This window comes from Gallus gallus, chromosome 4 (assembly GCF_016699485.2).
Source record: "Gallus gallus isolate bGalGal1 chromosome 4, bGalGal1.mat.broiler.GRCg7b, whole genome shotgun sequence".
NCBI classification, from domain to species: Eukaryota; Metazoa; Chordata; class Aves; order Galliformes; family Phasianidae; genus Gallus; species Gallus gallus.
This window is the reverse complement of record NC_052535.1, coordinates 17,736,923-17,761,258: the sequence shown is the minus strand read 5'-3', so window position 1 is coordinate 17,761,258 and position 24,336 is coordinate 17,736,923. Positions and strand designations below refer to the sequence as shown.

Here is a 24,336-nt window from a genome sequence, read left to right as displayed (position 1 = left end):
TTCTCACTGAGGTGAAAGCTGTCACCATGCCATAGCAAGCCGTGCCCATGGTCATTGCAGCACTGCTCTCACGGCATGTAAGGGGTGAGCCGTAGGGCTGTGGGCATGAGCCATGGGTTTGTGGCCAGGCCACGCTCTGCTGAGCTGCACAGCCAGGTCAGAGGCCCCAGGGGACCATTAGGCGTTGGTGTGGTTCAGTGCTGTTCTGAGGTGCAGCTGGCTGTGGCCGGATCCAGGGGGTGGACGTAGAGAGGACATGACAAAATCTTGTTTGCAGAGTGAACCAGAACAAGGCCCTCACTGGGGAGAGGGCAAAGTGCAGTGTGGACCGCAGCATGGCATGGAACCCAGCCCCTGCTGCTTTGGGGGCTGACACTGTTGAGAGAGAAACATACATTTATTTTGGGGGAAGCTGAGATGGAGAGAAATGAAGCGACCTGTCTGCAGATATCTGAAAGAGCTGCATATGGTGGAACTGGAAACCAAACCTGGTCATGCAAGTCCTGCTCTATAGGGCCAGGTTTTTTCCTGTTACTGAGCCATGAAGCAAACTCACCTTTCAAGATATCTCCTTTAGGGGTGTCTTGGGAGTGCATCTTTAATGATCACATTTTCTGCATCTCCTTCTGACAAATTGCGTGCTCACAGTCTCATGAGCCAACCACTGCTGTCAGTTCAAAGGGAAGTTCGCTTGTGCAAGGAAAGTCATCACTGGCTCATGTGCCTCACTGCACATTGCGTGCACAGGTGCGCCTGCAGGCAGACCACCGGGATGTGCACATCTGTCCAAGTAGGGCTGCTGGGCCTCACAGAGGCACACAGTAAAGGCTGCCACACCATTACTCAGGAGCCAGATGGCTGCATGCTGCAGAGCGTATCTCAGAATCCACTCTGTAAGCCCAGCAGTGAATTTTCCAGGTGCCCAAAGTGGGCTGGGGGCACTGCTGCTGCTGCTCTGCAGCCAGGGGCTGGGCCAAGGCGGACCCCTGACCGCCACTGGTTGTTCTCAGTCCCTCAGTTATCGCCTGTCAGTTTATGATTGTACTCATGAAAGCTCACAAACTAATTTACCTGGCTATTTTGTGGGGAAAGGGGTTGGTTTTGCTGTCATCTGGAGCAGCAGTCTCTGCTTCAGAGAAAGTGCTCCAGAATTTCTGGTGTGTCAAATTTGATGCAAGCGGAAATTCTATGTTCTGTTCATGTTTGGTTTTAGCTTACAACTTGGTGTGATGCATCTGAAAGTCATTTTTTGTAGGTCTCTTGATTTCGATGAACAAGCCTCCAACCACCTACTAATGTTTTACCCTCTGCAGGGTGCACATCAGCCGTCATTGTTGCTCACTGACTGCTGGTTTTTTTTTCTGCTTGATGCAAAGCAGAGTCTCCTAAGCATATGCTAATGTTGAATGGGGGGGTCCCCACTTCTGACCCATCGCTAATACCCTACAAGTCACATGAAGCTATCAAGGATCCTTGAGCTGGAGTTCAAAATGCCTGCGTTATCAGCAAATAACCACCATTAATTGCCTCTAATATGTTGTGCAATGGTTAAATGACAAGATTCTTATTAATATGTGTGCATATCAACCTTTTCAGTGTGTGTGAGGAGGAGTATGAAGTGGTAAAATTATTTAAAATTAGTGGGGAATATTTACAGGAAGGCATAAAGAACTGTCAGTTGAGGAAAGCAGCATTTTATGTTCTTGTCCCGGATGACCTTGTTCCAAGGACAAATGGGAGCCTGATGAAATGAAGCTGCAGATGGCTTGTGAGCTCAACTCTGTAATAATGAAATGACACAAGAAAAAAAATGAGACATCTACAGTTTGTAAATACAATCTGAATGGAAGGAAAAAAAAAGGAATTTTTAAGGGGAGATGGAGCTGATTTTGTTACAACAGTTCGGCTTTGGGTGTTTTAATAATAATTTCCATTTTAAAAAATAATGGTATCACTCCTTGTTCTCCATACTCAAGGTCACCCTGCGTATTTTTCTTTTTTCATGCGGTTTTAAAAATATGATCTCGAGGACTACCTATTCCTGGCTTATTTGTGTCCACTGTTTCAGCTTACTGCTTCTCAGTGGACTTTGTTTGCTAAGTTGCAGGGCAACTTTTAGCACCTGATTGGGCAGCTGCTCCAATATAACCATTTCAGGGGTTTAATGGTTTCATTTGTTGGAAATGACCGAGTACCAAAAAGCGATGTGATGCTTTGTGCAGGTTTGCAGGCAGAGTGCTTTGCCAAGGTGTTAGGCAGCTGGGCAGGCTCGTGGGGCACAGCAGCTGCCCCTGCAGCCCAAACTGGTGCAGGGAATTCTGGGAACTTCAGCTCAGAGGAATGGAGTGATTCAAGGCCTTGTGTGACCCAGACCACCGCACTGCAGCTCACAGTGCTTCTTGGAAGTAGGCTTGTGAAGGACTCACTTGTATCATTAGAAATCAGCAAAGATCTCAAGACTTGGACTTTATTAGAGTGAAATCTTCACTATTGTTTGGTGGGATATTTCTGTTCTCTCTCTAGCCCTTGAATTCCCCATTCAGCTGTTGCATTTCTCCCAGCAGGTGCTGAGCTAAGCCAGTTCCTTTTGCATCTCAGAGATAGCTCTCTTAGAGAGGCGTGCCTTGACAGAGCGCCATGGTGACTTGAGTCAAACCACTGTACAGACACAAGATGCTGTAGTTTGTCATTGCAGCTTGTGCAACCTTGTAGAGACAGGCAAAAGGGCAACCGGCCAAAATTGGGTGAGATAAATACAGTTTTAGATTATCTCATTGAATTTATAGGCAAGCTGCCCTCCATGAGAACAAGAGCATGGTGTCAAGGGTTGGAGAATCATGATAGCTGTACAAACCAAATATAAATATTTTGGTCTTTGCAGATAATTCAATTTTGAGTCTTGACTATATGTTACATAGACACGTACAAAGCCACTGTCTCTGTATCTCCGGGTCTCTACGCCTAAAAACAACAGTTGGTCTGGGCCAAAGGCTCTGTTTGTAGGGGGTGCTGGAGGCCCGCCCTGCGCTGCCAAGAAGCTGTGTGTGCCCTGTGCACCCACTCTGTGACCCGTGTTGTGCCTCAGGCTCCTGTTTGCTGTGCTGCCTGTGACGCTGTGGAGTTGGCTGTGGCATTGCAGTGCTTGATTTCACCTTGCGTGCTCCAGCGTACATTTCCATCTAAGAGAAAATTGCAGCTTCAGTAATTCACTGGGGATTGTTCTGACTTTTTGTTACTGTGATCACCACTCTTGTTCAATGGCATGTTCTGTTGAATGAAACCAGCTCTGAAAGTTTTGGTATTTGCACAGAAGTTTTAACTAATTTGTTTTTTGTTTTTTGTTTTTTTTTTTAAGAGGGGAAATGGACTCAGTTTCCATCCTCTGTGTGCACTTTGACAGGCACTTTGAGTACTCCAGTGGAGTTTTGTTGGTTTTGTTCTGTTTTTAACAGCATGAAGGAGGAGAGCAGCTATAGGGAAATGAGGATTCCTTCTGTGCTGCTGAAGGGAGGAGCTGCTGGTGCAACTCCCAGCCAGGTGTGGAGGTCTTCTCTGTCCCGACAGTGGAGGAGGGCGGCCTTTCAAGGAAGCTGTGCATGCTCGTGAATGAGCGGAAAGAAAAGCTTAGAAGAATTTTTTTTAAAAAACAAAACCATATACTCATGGGTCATCACGTATGGCCTTCAAACAAAGCCTTTTCCTGATTGACAGCCCCAGGACAGTCTTAGAAACCTGAGTCTGCTAGTTTTTCACATGCTCGTGTATCAAGGAAATGGGTGAAAGACAGGTAGAAAAGGATCTGGTGGGCTGCACAGCTTGTTTTATCTGTGTTAATACATTCTGTTAAAACACACAAGCAAACAAAAAGCTTTGGAGCATTTTTGTACTGAACAGTTTTATCTTGAAGAGCATCTCTGAACTCTGGGCAGAACAGAAAAGAAAAGGAAAGGAAAAAAGAAAGAAAATTTCCAAAGAGCAAACACTATTTTGTTAAAGGCAGGTGGCAGAGGCAAGAATCATACAGAGCCCCAAGGACAGGGGGAAGCAAATGGTAGCATTTCACAGACATTGTGCTGCCCAGTGCGTGACGTGGTTATCCCACTCAACCTGAACTTTGTTTGCTTTCTTTGTGCGCCTTGGCCAAAGAGATTCACAATGTGCGTATGTAGCTCGGGGGGCGGTGTTCTCCTTGGTGCAGGTAGCATCATGGCTTGCCATGGAGCTACACCAGGTCACTGAACACCCAAGAGTCTCTTTGTGGCTTCACCATAGACCAAGACACAACATTCGCAGCCATGCAATTCTGTGGGTGAGCCAGCTTTAACTGCACTGCTGTTTCAACAGTTTACTTGGCAATATTTGTAAAGTCCTTGCGCCTAGTGGTCGTAGTTGTGGCCTTAGGAGAGAAACCCCGCTGTGGGCACAAGCAAGGGAGCCTGAAACTGGTAGTTGCATTTTCTCAGCACAGTACAGAGCTCTCCATATGTAACAGATGTCCTTAAAATACAGAACAAAACTCAGTTAATGAAACTTCACCCCACCTCTAGAGAGTATCTGCCCCTGCCATGAGTGCAGATTATTGAAAAGACTGAAAGGATTATTTATTATTATTATTTGTTTATATTTTACTTTATTTTTTTTCCATGTGATGTCTTGGTAAATGCTTCAAGTTATCTTTCGTTACAAAAAATCCAATAGCAGAAAGCAGTTTTTCCATTCCTCTAACTTACAGCCAACATTTACCCTGAGCTACCCATTCCCTTTTGTCTTTTCCTTTTATTCTGCAGTGCTGTAGCTCTTTTCAACAATCCTTCCCCTTTAAGATATGTAATTACTAGAGTCAGCTGGATTCCCCATTTAAAGTGGAGGGAATCTTTCTCAAATCAGTAATGCCTTTTGAAATGGAAGAAACTTTTAAAATGCAGCTACTGTATGAATCTTTTATTAGATGCATTTCCGTTCCTCCACTGCTAGTAACACTTTCATATGGGAAGTACAGTTCTTCACCTACTCTGCAAATATCTCCTGAAATTCGCCAAGCCGAGTGTCTCTTGGTAACCTTGCTATGACCTGCTTATCTGTTAGAACCACAAAGAATTCCGTCTCTAATTAGTCCATCTGTTAACTATTGAAATTCATGGCTTAGTTTTATTGTCTGGGTCTGTAACATAATGCTGAGCAGTCTCACCTGGCAGCTTATTTCTTATAAAGCACATGTGCCTTTCCAAGAGCCATTTTGGTGCAGACAGCTCTCTCCTCAACATGGCACAAATGACTCTGTCTAGGAGCCTGCAGTCCCCTTCATGCCCTCGCAGAAATAAATTGTACTTCTCCAATTGCTCTGAGCTCAACTCAGTACAATCTACCGTGTGCATTTCTTGGTTATATTCTTTAGAGTTACACCGTAAGATGTAGCAGATGGAAAAATTTAATGATGATAAATGGGTTTACTGTTTTCACACAGTCTTAAAAAACAATGAACACTCTTTATTAAAGATTAGAGGGATTTTTACATATTTGCCAAAGCGCGATTAGAGCTCTAACTCAGATCCTCAGAAAGTCTTGCTTTTAAATCCTTTTTGGACTGTTTGTTAATGAGGATTCAGAGGAATTAGGGGCCATAAATTTCTTCATTCTCACTTAAGTGAAGGCACAGAAGTGATTACTGCATGTCTGACTAAGTGGTAGGGACCGGAGCTGATTAACTGTGTTCGCATGGAACGGCTTATCTTCGTGCTTCCTTACAGCAGTTGTGCATCTCCTATGTAATAAGATGTGGAGGCTGGGTGGAGCAAGCCCATCAGTTGATGTCGGAATGATGCAGACTCATAGCTATACGCGGTTGGTCTCAGTGGGAGCGTTTGCACACTTTGCATTGTGTGCCTGAATGTTTTTTGGACCAGACCCACGCTTACTACAGTTGGACATAGTCGTTCGCAGCTGCATTTTGCACGGACGTAACACTGTTCCCTTCTATGCACGCTGGGCCGTTGTGGCAGGCTGGTCTCGCTGGTGTGTGCCACTGCTTTCACAGTTACCATCAGTGCCTGAATACAGATGCAGACAGTATATGTTCCTGCAAACCTGGAGCCTGATTCTTTTCTCCTTGCTCTTGAGGTGAGTACATGGGATACCAAACTTTTGAACATGAACCGCTGCACTGGAAAGCCCTCAGAGTGGTGCGGGAGCTCCGACCTGCCATGTGGCAATCTGCCTAGCAACAGAAGCGCATGCTCTCAAACGCGTAGCCTCAGGCCCCAGCACTGGGTGCCTGCCATTGGCTGGGCATTCTGCCAATCTGATGGGTTGTAACGAGCTTCTGAAGGGAAAAGTGACCAACCCCCCACCAACGCCCACGTGCAAACCCATATGTTTTGCGGACATGTGTATGCTCCTGCTGCTAGCCTTCCCCACTGGGACACTGGAACCCTCTTCTCTTCGCTCCCCTCGTGGGTTTTAAATGAGACAGTCCAAAATATAAGTGAGCTAAGTTGATGGCATGTTTGGCTTGGCCATAATACGGGAAAGTGATGTTTCTTGGGGAGAGTTGAAAAGGAAAAATGCTTCGAGTTTATTAACCTTTGGTACAGATAGCAGCGTCCTTTAGACTGCACCAGAGCTATTCTTAGTCAGTGTTTACACGGTTATTTGTCATTGTAAGGGAATACAGTAGTTCCCACTAGTGGTGAAAAGAGAAAACTTTTTTTTTTTTTTTTTAGATTAACCTATATGTGAACTGTAGATGGAAGGATTTTGAATTCAGTCCTTGTGTTCCTATCTATGCTATTTTGTCCTAATTTCCCCTAAAGCAATATTTAGATGTATAGGTTGTTTCTTTACCCACTACTTAAGTGTTAAACAACTTTGCTCTGAAAAACTCAGCAACCCATTCTCTGCATTGCAAATGAACTTCGCTGATTGTCATTATTGCTATAGGGTGCCTGCAGAAAATCCCATATAATTAAGCTGTTGTATTGCCACAGCACAAGAGCTGCAATTAGTAATGTGATTTACACTTCTTTGCCATTAATAATATGAAAAAAATCAACGTTATTTTCTTGAAGATGTTTAGGAAGAATTAGATGAGGTGGACATGATTAGGAAAAGAGACTTTAATGTTAATGATTTGTTAATGCAATAGCCCTGAGCTAGACATCAGAATGATTGTCCCTGCGCTAAACTCGTTTGCTTCAGTAAGCACAGACCCTCTGCACGCAACAAGACAAGCTGGGAGGAAATTGGATAGATGGCAGGGATTGTGGTGGTATGAACATTTCGGTGTCTTTCATGTGTAGAGTACACAAACTGAATCCCTGCACTTTCAGATATTCCCCTAGAGGCAATCTGCATTATTCAGAGCTTAACTGTGGCTACAGAATACTGTCTGACATGAAAGCAGAATGCTAGCTTTACATGAACTCTCATATTTACATCTGTAGTAAATCATATTTATTTTTTTTCCTCCCCTCCCTCTCTTTCTGTGGGAGAGAGGGAGTAAAATGGGTAGGAGGGAAGGGGGAGGAGGAGAGTTGTCCAGCAGGACTGTAAGCAAAGCGCTGGTAATAAAGTCTAGTCTTATGAGACTGCCCATGAATAGGAATGATAATGAGACCAGTGATGAGCTGCAGGTTTGTGTCTTTTAGTAAATTATCTCACAGGCATTTACATTTCATCAGTTGTGCTTTTGCACAATAAGCCAAAGAGCTACAACAAAAGGAGGTACCGTAAAAATGAGTAATTTCAGTGACCTTCTTGGTAATCGCCTTTACAAAGAATATCTGGGAAGGTGCTGGGTCATTCCTCATGGTGAAGCTGCTGTGGAAAGGCACCCTGGGCCCGAGTAGCCCATCTGGTGATAAATGTCTTGCAACGCTTTCTTCCGGCCACCCTGAAACATGGCTCGTATCCTGTTTTCTCCATCTAAGCATGCCTCTAATTGTCAGATGTCAAAAGGCAACAACCATTTTCTTCTTGCTTATCTCCTGATAACATTGATTCTCAAACAAAGGATGTGGGCTTCCATTCTGAAAACAAAGGAAGCACGGCCTAGCTAAGGATGCTGGATATAACATACATACTCCCTGCCAATAATAACAAAACATCATAAATAATGTAGAAGCTGGATGTGAAAATGGAGAAAGGGGGATGTACTGGTGCTGCTGTGCTGGGGCATGGCACTTACAGGATCACTTGCTTGCTTGTCCTTGATGAGGCCTTGACGTCTTCCCTTGTTGTTCTCTTGTATTTCCCTGACAACTGGCCACCTTTTCAGATATTTTGACTTCTTTTTTTTTTTTTTTTTTTAAATTCTTCTGCCCTTTGGAGTTGTGTCTTCGTGTTTTTTCTATACAATTTTTTTTCTCATTCCCCACAATGCTCTTTCTTTAAAGGCAAGTCCTCAGCTGGTTGAAGCCAATACAGCCAGGAATCAAGACAGCTGTTTAGTACCTGGCCATGATCTGACCCTGTGTTTTTGTACGTTCTCTCCTTTCACAATTAGCTCTCTCTTTCATTGTTCCACCATGGAACCCACAAGAAGCATTTCAGTTCAGGTCCAGCTCTTCCTCATCTTTCTGTGTCCCAGATCTGATATTTCCTTTTCCATTCTTCAGCCTTTGGTTTTCTGTTTTCTGTTACTGTAGGTTTCTTCTTTATATCCATTTGCCAAGTCCTACCTGATACAACTTTTCTTTCCTTATGTCTTTCAGTGTAACAGTTGGGGAACTGGTGGGAAAGGTGATGCTTTACTCACATCCCTTCTGCCAGCAAGGCAGCCGTGTGACTCCAGTAATTGTAGTAAATCAGCCCTGTAGCCCTGGGCTAGTCACAAAGAATTTTAGATTCCTCTTTGGCTTCCCTCGTTTCTTCTTGTGCTGACCCTCAGAAACCAGAGCAGTCACCTGACACTTGCTGTCACACCATGCAATGTGGGTCCATGTGTACCCACAAGGTGTTTGGCATGGAACAGCTGAAGACTGGAGAAGAGGGCATTAGCAGAGAAGAGAAAGGCTTCTGTTGTTGTCCCCCTGATGAGATTAATTTTCTTTTTTTCATCTTTCTTGGCAGGATCAGAATCCTGGACTTGTTGCCAGACTTCAGGAGCCAGGCTCTGTCCCAGGTGGAGGCTCTGTGCCGGCACCAGCCACGGTGAATGGGTACGCAATGAGGAACCATTTACTGAAGCAGCAAATAATGAAACGACAGCTGATGCAGGTACAGTGCTGAGTGCTTCTGTGGGTTTCTATGCCATCCACCTCACTGGGAAGGACAGGCCTAACTGGAATGGGAAAATCACTAGTCAGCAAACACTGAGGAGTGACCTAGGAATTGCTGGGTTGAGTCAGACTAGGGCTGTGGTGCATCCAGACTGTTATGCCTAAGAGAGGCCAGGGCAAAGTGCTGCTCAGCAAGCCTGAGTTCAGCTCTACCCATTCATGTGTGAGGAAAGAATTCAGTCACCTCTGTATCACTGCTGTCATCTTGGTCAGCCTCAGAGCTGGGAGGAAAGATGCTGAAAAGGGAGGCTTGAGGAGTGAGTCAGCCCTAGGAGAGATGTCCTTCCTTGTCTTTCTCTTTGGTTCTCTCGGGATCTCCCAGAATAGATGATAAACCCATTTCTACTGGACTTGGATGGTCTCTGTGGGGACAGAAGTCCCAGTGCAAGGTTTGAAACATGCTATGTGAAGGAGCAAGGGTGGGGGAAGCTCACAGGGAGCTGTGTGAGGCAGCACTGAGCTTGCATCTCTGGCTTTCTGAGCTGGCTTTGTGGCAAGCAGGCTCATTTCTTGGGGAAACAATGTGAGAAGCAGTTTGGTAAAACTCTTAACTATCCTGTCCATTGATGAAATACCCTTCCAAAAACAACTGTACCTCATTGTCATCAGTTGGCTTCAAGCTTATCTGTGCTGCTCTGGCACAACAGAAGTTTAACAAGGCCTCAGCTTGCACCATCATGGAAAACTCCCTGAGTCACAGCTGCTGTCCACAGCAGAGACACGAGTGCAGTGGTGGGTTCTAGGATCAAACAGTTGGGGATATGAATCAGGTCACTTGGAGAAAGCCAGCAGTGCTCTGTTCAGGGGATCCAAGGCTTCTTGTGGTTCACTGTTGTGTTCTGGTGAGGAGTGGCAACTGGCACCACAGACAGTACACGAGAGAGCTGTCCTCCAGGCAGGGTCATGGCCACCAGCAGTCTCCTGTTTGTCATTGTCTCCCTGAAATGCTGCCGCAGACTCTGCTCACTCCTAGACTCGTGGGCACCTTTTGTCCCCAGGTCTGATATTCCCAAGAACACATGCAAACAGTCAGCGCAAGAGGCAGTGGGGAGACACCAGGATTTCTCCAGCCTCTGGCAGCCCCATACTTCACTCATAAGCTGGTGAATGTGAGTGTCTGTGTGTTTGTCCCTTGGCCTTGGGCTGCCTGCACAGCATCTGCTACAGTCTGCACTTCCAAATGCTGGGCTGTTGTAAGGACACCTCTGCAAGAAGGGGGCATGTGAGCAATTAAGATCTCCTCTGAAATGAATACTGGGCTGAGTCTCATCAGAGGGATGTATGTGTACTAGAAATGTTGTTAGTGATGACAGTGGCTGTACTTTGAATGTCTGCTGCCATTTCTGTTTGTCAGAAAGCTGCACCTTGACTGTTATTCCCCTTGTTTTCCAGGAAAAGCAGAGACAAAACATGCTGGGAGTAACATCTGAGCAGAGGAATTTGTTTGCATCTCAACAGATGAATCAGTTTCAAGGTAAGGGGGAAGTGGCATGCTTCAAGGAGCCAGAGCCTAGGATCTGATTCAATATTCAGTGTTTAATCATTCTCCGTATTTCCCATAAAAGTATTTCCCATTTTATCATACATCATGAGATTTGCCCACATCCTTTTTGCTTCAGTAATAACTTGTTACAAAGCACACAGAGCCCAGGTAGTAAAAGCTAAGTACGGAGAAGCAGCCTTTAGGGATGTGCCCTGTTTTCGGGGTGAAGGTGAGCTCGCCAGCTAATATGTCTCTCTGTGTGCAGCTGTTCAGCAGCCCATTCCCACTGACTGCAGCCAGCCGATGCCAGCCCCTCCACCCAACCACCACATGCTGCCGTCGAACCCAGCCATGCTCCAGAGCACTTTGGGCACCAGCATTACCCCAGTCACTGCCAACCAGAGCAGCGGAACGATGGTGATGATTCCACACAACCCTGGCAAACAGCAGACGGTTTTTCCACCTAATTCCGACTTTAACATCCCACTGCGGCCAAGCCAGAACTCAATGGCCATGAACTCAGGGTGCCAAACCGTACACAGCCACGCAGCAGTGCAGCCAGGCATGCCGATGGCTGGCTTTAGTTCTGGCTCCTTGGTGAATCACTCAGCAGCTCAGCAGCACTTGAGACAGCCGAGTGTGCCAAGAATCCCCAGTGTCTATCCCAACTCCTCTGCCCAGATGTGGACGCCGACTGCAGTGCCAAGAATGCCAAATCAAAGCCAAATGGATACCAGCATGCAGCAGTTCTCAAGTAACGCTCTTTTCTCCAAACAGAACGTGCGACCAAATGCATCGGGGCAGCAGTTTTCCCAGCAGGCTGTGGTGCCGCCTAATCAGATTGCTCCTGGAGTCCAGGTCAGACAGATGCAAAAACTAAGCATGGGACAGTCTGGCCAGGGCATGAGTTCAATGAATAATCAGAACTTGAGACACAGTTTAACCAGGGGACCGCTGCCAGCTATGAATGTTATGAAATCAATGCCACAGGGAGTGTCCAGCTTTAACCAGCTCAATCCCCCCACAGGCCTCGGCCCACCAACCTACCCTGCCGCAGGGCAGCCACCTGACGCCTTCAGCAGGATGAGCGCAGCTGCCGAGCTGCCGCAGTATGACTTCGTGCCCCAGCACAGCAGCTCCGTTCTGCCCACTAACTGCAGTGACACTGACTTCCTTGACTCACTCATGAAGAGCAGCAGCAGCAACGATGAAGAGTGGTTGAACAATCTGACAATGATAGATGATATTTTGGGACAGCACGCTCAGAGCTCTGGACATGTGTAGCTTGGAGGGAAGCAATTGCGTTGTAAATACTGTACATGTGACTTTTAGATGCAGCAGGTGGCCCATGGAAGCCGCCACTTCTTTCAATACAGAATGAATAGACTCAGCCAATTCTTTGCCTGCATCAAAGTTTAATATTAGCAGTTTTTCATATCAGTGTATATATTTGAATATTTTGTAAATTATGTTTTCCTAAACCTTAAATGTAGAAGTATTTATACTTCTTTGCTGGTCTGTTTGTAAATAAATCTATAGCATAACTTTTGGTTTTATTATAGGGATTTCATTATACCTTGTTATAAATATGCAAATAATATTGTTAGTTTCAGTAATACTGTGTATTACAGCATAAAATACTTATGTTTTTGACATAACTTAACACATGAACTAGGGGTGTCGTTGCAACCAGACTATGCAGAAACCAAGAGTGGCATCTGTTCTCCCACATCAAGAGAAAAGATCAAAAAGTCGCGTTAAAAACAAACCAATACATGTGAAAGGAACTGCTGATTGACTCATAGCTCAATCCTGCAACCCGAGAGCAGTGCGTGGGTCCGCCCAGGGCCCCCGGCACAGTCAGGGACCTGCTGGCAGGGATCCGTTGCAGGATCTGGGGAAGTCCTCCACCTGGTACACTCCAGTATGCTGACTCGACATTGGCAGTGCATCTCCCGTTGTCCTGCAGTGTGAGTGCGCTTGTGACACTGCGGCTTTTGACAGGCGTGTGCGTGTGTGTGTGTGTATGTGCACCGCAGCTGGCTGAGGAACGGCACGTGGTGAGGCGGGTTAGGCAACGATGCCGGTCTGATATCGCCAAGGTTCCCTGGCCACTGTGTCCTTCGGTTCTGGTTTGCACACCTCTGCCATGTATTTTTGTAGCGTACAGGTGATTTGTTCCTGGTTTTAAGGCTTTTCATAATTTCTGTTTTAATGTGAGACTTTTTTCAGGGGAAAAGTCTATAAACATGAATAGTTAATTTTTGATGTTTTTCTGTCAGCTACTATTGTCCTATGTATATTTAAGAGTCTCTTTATAAAAGATTCGCTGTACTGTAAACTTAAAATGTTCATACTTTGTGTAATCATATTTTAATAGTCACATCATACTTCGCAGTACATTTGTAATATAACGTCAGCTTCAAGCACAGAATGTTTTTTTCTTCATACCATAATAAAATGCCGGGGGAAAATTGTGTATATTTTATGTGCTCATTTCTTAGCTACAACATTCTGTACCTGCCAATGTTTGAATTAATTTGATTTGCCCTGGATGCTATGATGTCAATTCAGTTATGTGCACAAATGTATGTGCTTTAGCAACCTTGAAAGAATGCGCACATAGCATCTGTATCTAGAACTCCCTCATCTAACAGAAGCAGCAGCTACCCCAGATTTCCAGGGCTGGTGAGGAAGGTGAGCAGTGCTGCCCTTCATCCCTCACATGCTGGAGGACATCACCTGGGGGATTTCGCTCACCTTGATCCATGGTGGAGGGAGGTACTAGGTGAGATCAGCCCCAGTCTGTGCAAGCTCTTCCTCTCCAGAACCTTTTACTCCAGAGCCAGGGGCAGGAAGGAGCTCCTGAAGCCACAAGTGAGAGGGGGCAGTCAGGGCTGAAGGTCGGGCAGGAGCGTACCGTTCGTCTGCTCCCAAACAGGCTGGTCCCACAAATGGCACGGGTGTGTGTGAAAGCAGGGCCAGTATGGGAGAAGCCATTTTTTCAAGCAACAGAAATTGGCCCCACCAAACAATTGGCCAAATTAGGCTATAAAGCCAGCGAGGCTATGAATGAGAAAGAAATGCCTGCCTGCTTGCAGACAGCAGTGAGGGGATGAATGCCTCTGAATAAGTCTGTGATGGGGACAAAGGTGAGTTTGTTTGGCCATGGAACTTGGCAGCGCTTCAAGAACTTTTCTGCTGTGAGCCGTGCCCTGCTCTGAGCGTGGGGCTGGTGCCAGCACAGCAGGCAGGGGGATGGGAGGACTGCTGCCCACAGGCATTTCTTTAGGATAGTAACAAATATAACGAAAACAGCCTATTTTCATCCCTCATTTTGTTTTTGGCAATGAACCTTTCAGTTTTGCAGAGCTTGGGTAACAGACGCTGGGTCAGGATGTCTTCTGAAGCCAACTCTTTCCCACTGAGTTTGTGAACAACTGTTTATCTTGTACTCGGGTTGTGCACCCACTTGTTTGCACTCTTTGTTGACTGGTGTTGGAGCTGACGGAGCTCCTCTGTTCTCCATCTCAGGCCCTCGTGTCTCAGCAGGGTACTGTGAGGAGCCACAGTTGTGCCACACTCTGCAGGTAAGTGCTGGGTGTGATTATCTCTGTGGTGTCTCTGTGGGTAATGGATCTCCTATGTACCTTTTGGGACTGGTCCATGACCTGAATGGCATGTGCCCTTCCTGGGCTGCTCTTCTCCTATGTGAGCTGTGGCTGTGGCTGGGCAGGGTGCCTTGATGTACAGACTGACCATGGGGAACCTCAGCAGCAGCAGCACAAGCCCTGCACCTCTGATCTACAGCAAGCTGTAACAGGCAATGCATCTGTCACAATGAGTTGTCTGCTTTCTCCTGCAAAAAGTACCTTTGTACTTCGCCATCCCCTTTTCTTCTGTTATTCAAGTCTGAAAATGCCCAAAGTCTGGTTCTTCCTTTGCTTCCACGTTCTGTATCACTAAGGCCAATAGGTGCAACAGTGAGGCAGTAAAGCTAAGCACATCTACACGAGTCCCCCTGTGTGTGCTGCGGCAGCAGAGCACAGCCAGGGGCACACGTCAGCTCAGCCTGCAGCTGAGGCCCACTGCATTTGCTGCTGTGGAAGTGTAGAATGGCTTTAGATTTCTAAAATAGTTATAGGAATGAAGCATCCACTGTTGAAAGCTGTCATTTATTTCCCAAACAAGTTACGTCACTAGACTGCCCTCATAATTACAGCCATGAAAACAGAGGCAAAGCAGTAAGCTTTTTCCTCTTGGGCTCTAACATAACATCAAACACCTATAAAGGCCATAATTTCCAGTCTTGAGCTCACTAAGAGCTCATTTGTCTGAAAGGTTAGTGGCACGGGTAAGTCAGACTTTAAAATTCTGTACTTATGGAAAAATTCCCCTTCTGCATTGTATTCCCCTTCTGCATTGTATTAATCTAAGCCAGCCCATTTTTTACAAAGGCAAAACAGAAAAACACACTCATTCTTATAAAAAGAAGCACCCAGAGAACTCCTAGGAACAGATGCCATGGGAGCCCATCAGGCAATTTCCCTGGTCAGCCCAGCCCTGACTTATGCAGAACCTGAGCCATGCTGCACAGTGGCTCTCCAGGATTGATTACACGTCTTGCTTAAGAAGCTTTCAACAAAGGAAGCCACACTGGTGCTGAAGCGTAAGGTCAAGTTCTCTTCTCATGTAGGATGCTGTAAATCAGGAGCCACTCCACTGCCTGCAGCAGGGCAACCCCTGATTTATACCAGTCCAGGAGCTGGGGCGAGTACCTGGCAGGGGCTGGCACTCACTGATAGTGCCACAGATGTGCCTGTGCCCAGTGGAGAGGGCCCTGGAGTGGTGCCCAGCGCAGGGAAGGCAGCCATGGGGCAGCGCAGCCTGCTGTGCAGGTGGCACAGCCCCACCGGGACACTTGTTCCTGCCACATCTACCCACAGTCCTATGTGAGCTGAGCTCAGCTTTTGGTGCTTAATAGCAATTTAATGTCCACTTCAACTTCTGTTCCCTGCTACACATATATAGCAAATTTGAAAAATATAAAGAAGTGTCTGAAAGAGGGCAGTATGTTTTAAATACCAGTAAGGGTCTCTCTGAGGCAAGGTAAAACCCAAGTACCAGTTGTCAGCTGCAGGAGTTACGGAGAAATTAAGGCTCCGTCTGGTCAAAAGGCCTCCTGTGTACAAGCCTGAGCAGAGCCAGGGAAAGGCACCTGACTGAAAACACCTTCCTTGAACCAGGAGAGCTGCAGTTAATCACAGACATTAGCCTTGCTCCCTCCCTGCTTGCTCAGTGGGTCTTGTAGCACAGCTCAGAACAAATATGCTGTCTTATGCACATCTTAATCCATTTCCCATTATGCAGCAGGTCTGGACTGGTTTCCACCCCTGCTCTGCCCGAGGCAGCCGTTTGCCTAGCACAGGTTTGTGTTGGCCATGTACCCTCTGTGGGGCCAACAGTACAGAGTCACGTGTGGTGAGGACATGGAGCCACACTCCTTTGCTTTTCTGTACTCAGGAAGTAAAAGCAATTGGATTTTTTTTCTTATTCTGGAGGTTGGCATGGTGGTGTCTGGGTTGCATCACAGCTGCGTGTCAATTAAAATAACCAGAGCTGTGGTAGCAATGCGTCCTAAAGGGCCCTGTGCTGTGTGGTAGAGCCTTGCTGCCAGCACGAGTGGTAGAGCCTTGCTGCCAGCCTCTCGTGCATCAGAGCCTGAGTGCAGGGAGGATCTCCTGGGCTGGGTGCTTCCCGTGCCTTCTGTCCTTATCAAGGTGTATGATGCTGCAACTAGATGTCTGAGATGTAAGTAATTTGTTAGAAGAAGGAAGGATGTCTGAGATGTAAGTAATTTGTTAGAAGAAGGAAGGAAGGAAGGAAGGAAGGAAGGAAGGAAGGAAGGAAGGAAGGAAGGAAGGAAGGAAGGAAGGAAGGAAGGAAGGAAGGAAGGAAGGAAGGAAGGAAGGAAGGAAGGAAGGAAGGAAGGAAGGAAGGAAGGAAGGAAGGAAGGAAGGAAGGAAGGAAGGAAGGAAGGAAGGAAGGAAGGAAGGAAGGGAGAGAAAGAGACAAAGAAAGAAAGAAAGAAAGAAAGAAAGAAAGAAAGAAAGAAAGAAAGAAAGAAAGAAAGAGAACGAAAGAAAGAAAGAAAGAAAGAAAGAAAGAAAGAAAGAAAGAAAGAAAGAAAGAAAGAAAGAAAGAAAGAAAGAAAGAAAGAAAGAAAGAAAGAAAGAAAGAAAGAGAGAAAGAAAGAAAGAAAGAAAGAAAGAAAGCAGCACTTTAAGTTCAAAGTTGGATTTGTATCAGAAAAGGGTGCTATGCTTTGGTTGTTCTGATGTTGCCTTAATCCACTTTCAAGGAGCAAAGGGAGCAAGGTTCTGCCCCAGCTTGGTTTCACATCCCAGCCATGCTGCCTTTGATGAATGGCGGGGACAGACAAGATGGGGCGGCGGCAGAGAGTTGAGGCAGCCTATTTTCACTCCCTGAGGGCAAATCAGCCCTAAGCTATAAAGTTGTGAGATCTCTTTTTTCTTTGCTACTATAGTTCTGCGCTTGACTCCATCCAGCTGCAGAAACACACTTTGTTTCCAGTTCACACGCTGCTCCTTGTCAACCCTGCCTGCTTTGTATGGCAGAGGAGGAAACAGAATTAACTTGCAGACCAGGACCTGTGCTCCCTTCCTCTTCTCAGCCCATAAATTCTTATTCCCTCTCACCTATTAGCTGGCTGCACTGTTTGTCTAGGCGGCTCCCATTAACCCCCTGTTTAAGTCTCACAGTCTTTTATAAATATACATATTTTCCTGTGCCCCTTCAGGGAGATTATGATGTCCACTTAGCAGTGGGGGACTGTGAAGCACAAAAGGCTAAGGACTCAAATCCCAAAGACATTTAAGTACCTAATGAGGCAGACAGACACCGGCAGGATTTTTCATGTGTAGTTAAGCAGAACCGGTAGCCATGTCTCGTGGCCAGTGGTCTGTATCACCCTCAGATGCTGTACGCATGTCTGGACTTTGTTTAACAGAGTGGAGAGGATTAGCTGGTTGTACAGCCTGTAGCAGCCAAAATCTGACCATGAGTCAGGTTCCTTGGTGTCTTCATTTTCCAACCTCAAAGCCAGTTGGCTCATCCTGGCCAGGAAAAGCATGCAGCCCGACAGGTAAACAGTGCAGGGTGAGCCATTGGTTTCCCTGACCTTCAGCACAAGTTCTTCTAGCAGCCTGGAATGTGGCACACCTCTCCCTTCCAGAGGGGCATGGGTGTGAGCTAAAGCCTGAGTGTTTCACTCCTCTTGGCCAACATTCCTGCCAACAATCCCTCTGAAAGTGCCACCTCTGTGTCTTAAAGAGTGAGTGTTGTCTTATTTCTGCTTCAAACCTACAGATCTTTGCTAAAGTTTTTGGTTTATGATTTTCCATGAGATGCCCCTTCGTATGCCTACATTTCCAGCCACTATAATGTGCTAAGCCACACGTAGATCTACCAACACAGGTGTACCCTTTGACAGCTAATATCTAATTCATAGGGATATGTAAATGCTCCACCATTTACCCGATGCTTTAGCTTGCAGGCATCTCCATGATTGACTGGTTTAGAAGTTCAAATGCCTGATACCTCTTGAGCTCCTTACGGATGGCTAATGTTCCCAAGAGTTTAGCAAGATACCATCTACAATCATGCTTGGCCTTGCATAAAATCAGACAGGGAGGCTCTTCTTGTCTTATTGCACCTTGAGCTCTGATCTCAGAATAATGTTTTCATTTTAATTGTCTGTCAGTTGGTAATTTTATTCCTAGTGTCAGCATCCACAATAAGCTTGAAAAGAGTTTTGCCTCTGGCTGTGGCTGTAGTGATAGCTGTAGTACCTCTTGTCCATATCCTCAAACATAAACTGTAAGTTATTCTACAGAGAAAATATATTCTCTATGTGTTTTATGCAGTGCCCAACACAATGAGACCCTGGTCTCTAGATGCTACCATAGTGCTACTAATAAATAATAACACAAAGATTAAGACTGCCACACAGAGACTTTCTGATTTGGTACATTAATTTCTTATTCTTTTCATGCTGTGAATGTAAGCTGTAGCTGGAGATACAAAGTACTGTGAAGATTACTGTAAGTACTCTGATCTTCTGAACCTTGAATGGAGGTCGCTGTTGTATAATAAATTGCATTAAAATATAAATGAAAAGAAATCATGTACAATTTTTCCACCAAGAATTATTCACAAGAAGCTTCATGGAAGAAATGACTGTGTTAACTCCAATGAAAGCCATTATTTCTTTCAGGTGGCTGCTTGAAACTTTGCTAATTGCTTGCAGCAGCCTATATCAGAATCTGATGTGATGTTCAGGGCTTCCAAAGACCACACTTGTCTCAGTGATTTTGTTTCACTCATTAGAACAAGCGAAGACATTCTGCTTCACAATAAAATTATTTTCTCCTATGTGTACATCAAAGTGTACAGATGGGGCAGCTAAGCTGATCCATGGCAGCACAGCTCTTTCAGTATCACCGGAATTATACTTGTTCCCATGGAAGATAACAGGAAAACCCTTATTGCCCTAGCAGCTGTCAGAACAGATTATCTGAGGCCTTAATGCACCATCTAAAAAGGTAAGTGCCAAACTTGGGTCCCTTCCCATTGCTTAATGGCCTCAGAGTTTACTGATGTTGCCCATTATACAGCCGTATCTACTGGTTAGCACTCCAGCCATACTTAGTTATGCTGAGTATTCCTGGGAAGGGGTGATGGTACTTACCTAAGCTGAATATTTTGAAAAAGATTTTGGTAATTTACGCACTTGAGGTTAAGTAAAGTACATTAGTTTCTTAATGGTTTCATTCTGCAATTATCTCCTGCTCATATAGCTGTGAATAAGCACAGCCACATAAATGGAACAGCTCAGTCTGTTGGGCTGTAGCTACCGCTCACATGAGGATTCCTGCTAACACCTTGAGTGCCAGATTGTTTTTAACCCTGCCAATAAGTGGCAATTTCCTCTAACAATGAGAAAGAAAATTGCAGCAGAAAACCCATTTCTCCTCACCCACTGTGATACATTTAGGCAAACTGACTATGGTTGAGGGTTTTTTTTTTTTTTTCATTATAAAGAGTAACACTTAAGAATAACAAGATTAGATCGATTTTCCCTACAAAACATAGTTGGGGAAAATTTGAATTAAACTGACATCAGTTCAGCATGAGTTTTTGGAGAAGCCAAAAGAAACCACTTCTGTTGATGATGTGATATAAAACACTTTCATGAAAATCAAACAAAAATATATTCTGATATAAATAAACGCATGTTTCTATAGAGGAAGAAGGGCTTTCCCATTGCGCATCTTTCCACAGGCTCCCTGCTGAGCCCTGTGAACTCAGGATTCTTCGCTGCATAGCCACTGTAGTCTACTGCCTGGAATTTGACTGAATTTCAAAGGTAACCCCTATTCTAAGGAGAATGGCTGCTGAGGGGGCCAGCACAGTGTTTACAAAATGCAAAAATATGTTGCTGTGAGCAGTGAATGCTTGTGGACTTCTGACCTACCCAGATTGCCTGACCAATCTGATTGCCTTCTATGATGGAGTGACAGCATCAGTAGAGAAAGGAAGAGTGACTGATATCATCTACCTGGAATTCTGGATAGCCTCTGATATGGTCTCACATTACATTCTTAACTCTAAATTGGGAAGATATAAATTGAAAGAGTAGACTATTCATTGTATAGGGAATTGACTGGATGATCATAGCCAGAAGGTTGTGGTCAACAGCTCTCTGTCCAGATGACTAGTGGTATCTCCTAGGGTCCATCTTGAGACCAGTGCTCTTCAACAGGGATGGGATTGTCCCTCTCTGCTCTGCCCTCATGAAGTCCCATCTGGAGTACTGTGTCCAGGCCTGGAGCCCCCAACATAAGAGAGACAGAGCTGTTGAAGCAGGTCCACTGGAAGGCCTTTCTCCTGTGAAAAAGGCTGAGGGAGCTGGGCTTGTTCATCTTGGAGAAGAGAAGTTTCTGGCATGACCTCATTGCGGTCTTCCGATACTTAAAGGGAGGTTATAAACAGGAGAGACTTTTTACACAGTCTGATAGCAATAGGACAAGGGGGAATAGTTTTAAACTAAGGAAGGGGAGTTCAGATTAGATATTAGGAAGAAATTTGTTACGCAGAGGGCAGTGAGGCCCTGGCACCCAGAGCTATGGATGCCCACCCCTGGAGGTGCCCAGGGCTGGGCTAGGTGGGCCCTGGGCAGCCTGAGCTGGGAGGGCAGCCAGCCTGTAACTGGGGGGGGGGGTTTCTAATTGGATGATCTTTAAGGTCCCTTCCAACCTAAGCCATTCTATGATTCTATGGTTCTATTAGCTGCTGTGACTCTTGTACTGTAAAACAAAGACTATTTCTTTATCGAGTATGGATTAACTCTGTTCTGACAGCCTATGTAGTGTTAATTGATATACATAAAATAATGCTTAAAAAACTCTTATATGCTGAATTCTAAGGGATTCAGTGCTACTGTAGTTGAAGTTGTATATGTGTGAACCTTCTCAAGAACAGAAGGGAAGGTGTGAGCCACATAACACAGAGGGTTTTTTACACTGATAAAACTGTTTGATGCAACTATGGTAGTTTTACAAGTTATTTTAACTTTAACCACTTAGCTGCTGCTGTTTCAGCTGCCCTGCATCACTTGAATTCTTTAGGGATTTGGATGAAACCTCAGCCCTTCAGAGAAATTCAGTTCTACACAGACCAAAGCAAAGCACTTAACAGGTATTAGTCTAAAGGGTATTTCTGTTTTATGAGCTATATTTACATATTTAGCAGGTCATTTTTTATTGCAATTTACATTTAAGTGCACTGGAAGCTTATTCCTTTGTGTGCCATTTAATTTAAGAGGATTTTCTTCTATTTCTCTTAATTTGGGACAGTGTTCTAATGGTACTAAAATTAATTCTACTAATAGTTCTGGTAATTCAATGGATATTACCAACTTCATTTGTTTGGTTCCTTTCAACCAAATTCATTATGGTGCTTTTAAAACCTTTTACTTGCTATGCAAATTAGATATGATATAGCTGAGGATGAATTTGCCTTCCTCTGAAATGCAGCTACTTTTCAAATAAAATATACTAACTGCTTCTAATATTTGCATGAAGAAAGTGAGTGATCTTTTTTTAACCTGAGTATGTAATCAGCAAGTGCCTGGTATTATTTCCCTCTGTCTTTGAAGAAAAAAATCAGCATCTAATAGAAGTCTTATCTACTAGCCATAGCATGGGGGTGTGTGTGTGTGTGTGTGTGTGTACACATATATATGTGTACACATCTTCCAGTTGTCATGTGCCAGCATTTGGCACCAGCAGTGCTGTGCACGCAAAACCTAGGTATCTGAAAACTAGCATCTGCCTGTCTTCACAATAGCAATAACAAGTATGCACATTCAGTCAGTGCCTCTGAAAATGCTTCCCAAAATATAATTGCTATTTCCAGCCTTGGGACTTGCAGGATCCAGAAATACAACAGGCCTCTTATATAACTCACCTTATTGCTATTGTGAGTCAAGCAGCAAGGGGCAGATGTTTTTTAGGGTGCTTTAGGGTGTTTTATTTGGTAATGTGTTACTTGATAAAGAAATGATTAGGCTAATTGAGGGAAAAGCTAGAAAGAAATAGGTTAAAGAGGTCTTAAAGTACAGCTTAAAATAATTAAATCTGGCAGTCTATTTAGCAGAGACAAAAATAAACACCAAGTTAGCAAACAAAGGACAGTAAAAGGAAATGAAGGGTATAAATGGTGCAGCAAAAGAATCACTGATGTACAGTATAGTTTATAATATCTAACTCGTGAATGGGGGGAAAATTGTACATGTGTACATATGGACATAAATATATACATTTAATACTACATTGTTTTTTATATTTTGTCAGAACAACTATCACAACTATTTTATAAGTGAAAATTTTTGCTAGGTAGATGGATATAAATCATCTTTACTTTGACTTATGGGCTTGATTTAAAGATGAACAGCCACTTCCACTTATTTTTGTCCCTCTTCTCTCTAGAATAGTGGGAAAATCTGTTAATACTACTATCAGGTATAGTTGTGCTCCCAAACTGCACACTGCAGTCATCAGTCTCATAATACCTAGGTTTTCCTTGGCATCTCCATTCTGTATGAATATTTATTATATTTATTATTTGTTATTGTATTTACCTTAGTGCTACAAAGCCCTGGATTGTGGATCAGAGTAAATACAAATGATTCCTGCCCTGAAGCACTTTACAGTCAAACAAAGAAATGGGAGAAGTGAGGAATACAGACAGGAGAGGCAGCACATAGAATTGTGACACTGTACATTAGACATTACAAGAAAGAGAAGCTTTAAGTAACATATTGAAGACAAATGATTAGCAACTTTGTGACCATTTAGAGGATCCCTAGAAAGCAAAGGCAGCCAAAAGAACATATAGAGGCAGATGTTTAAACATGTTACGGTGGGCTGTGAAAAGTGGCATCATGAGCTGAAGGGAGCTGCAGTAAGACCTCAGAAGTAAATGGAAATGGCAAGCAAGGTGAAGACAGGCTATCAGGCCTTTCAAACTAAAGACACCTTAGTAAGAATCAACATGACAGAGGAGGCTGAGCCAGTGGAGAGATGAAAAGAGAGAAATAACTTGGTGAAAATGACAGACTAAGAAAAATGGCCTTTGTAGCTGCATTCTCAGTGGATATGAGCAAGACAAGGTTATATTTTCCAAGGCCAAAGGAAATGATATTGCAGTAACTGAGATTTGAGAAGATGGGAATTTTAGCTATACTGACAGATTTTGACGTAGTCATATAAAGGACTACAAAAAGGTCTGAGTCAAAGATCATTACATACAGGCAGATAATATAGTAGATTGTGTAATAGACTGAGTTCTTGTGGGAGAAGACACTACACTATTTAACTATGCTGAGCATAAAATGACATTAGAGTTCTCAATTAACCAGTTCTTATCCAGATGGTCCAGGGATTGGGTGGAGGTTGGAGTATTTGCATGCTGTCTGGGATGATTATGACCTAGGCACCATATGCTGCAATACAAAAGAATGAGGAACAGTCTTAGAATTGTAGAGACAGCCAGAAAACATCCCAAAAATTAAATAATGTATGCTCCTGCAGATCCAAATGGCCATCAGGTGAATCATTGGTCAGGTGACTCAGAACAAGCTTCATCCAGTTCACACCTTACAAGCATCTCACCATGTGGGTGTGGGACTTGTGAGGCCCTCATGGCTGCATTCAGAAGGTGAAATTACCATTTGTAACATGAGAATAGTGTCCCAAACCAAGAGTTTAGCTAGGAGAGCACACCAATGTACAGTAAGGAGGCAGACCTGAGTGGAAATTGTTGTTTGCACTGTAGTTGTGGCACGTTGTCTGGGGATTCACAAGGCCTGGTTGCCATCTACTGAAAGTTGAAAGGCATGAAAGAAGGCTTTCAGAAATGATCTTGTAGATGGGTTAGAAATGGAGGAGCAGGAAAGGAAAAGAGAACAAGGTTGCAGGGCAAGGGTGGAGAATA

At 44.5% G+C, this 24,336-nt stretch overlaps 1 protein-coding gene across 1 annotated transcript in view; it reads left to right on the top strand.

Moving 5' to 3' along the window:
- The window catches only part of MAMLD1 (mastermind like domain containing 1), a 76,873-nt gene extending 63,634 nt beyond the window's left edge, over nucleotides 1–13,239 (top strand). Inside the window, exons 3-5 of the mRNA XM_003641088.6 lie at nucleotides 9,067–9,213; nucleotides 10,668–10,749; nucleotides 11,024–13,239. Coding sequence (XP_003641136.2) covers nucleotides 9,067–9,213; nucleotides 10,668–10,749; nucleotides 11,024–12,042 — 1,248 coding nt within the window. The 3' untranslated portion in view covers nucleotides 12,043–13,239. The remainder of the gene's footprint in view (nucleotides 1–9,066; nucleotides 9,214–10,667; nucleotides 10,750–11,023) is intronic.
- Nucleotides 13,240–24,336: the final 11,097 nt, after the last annotated feature.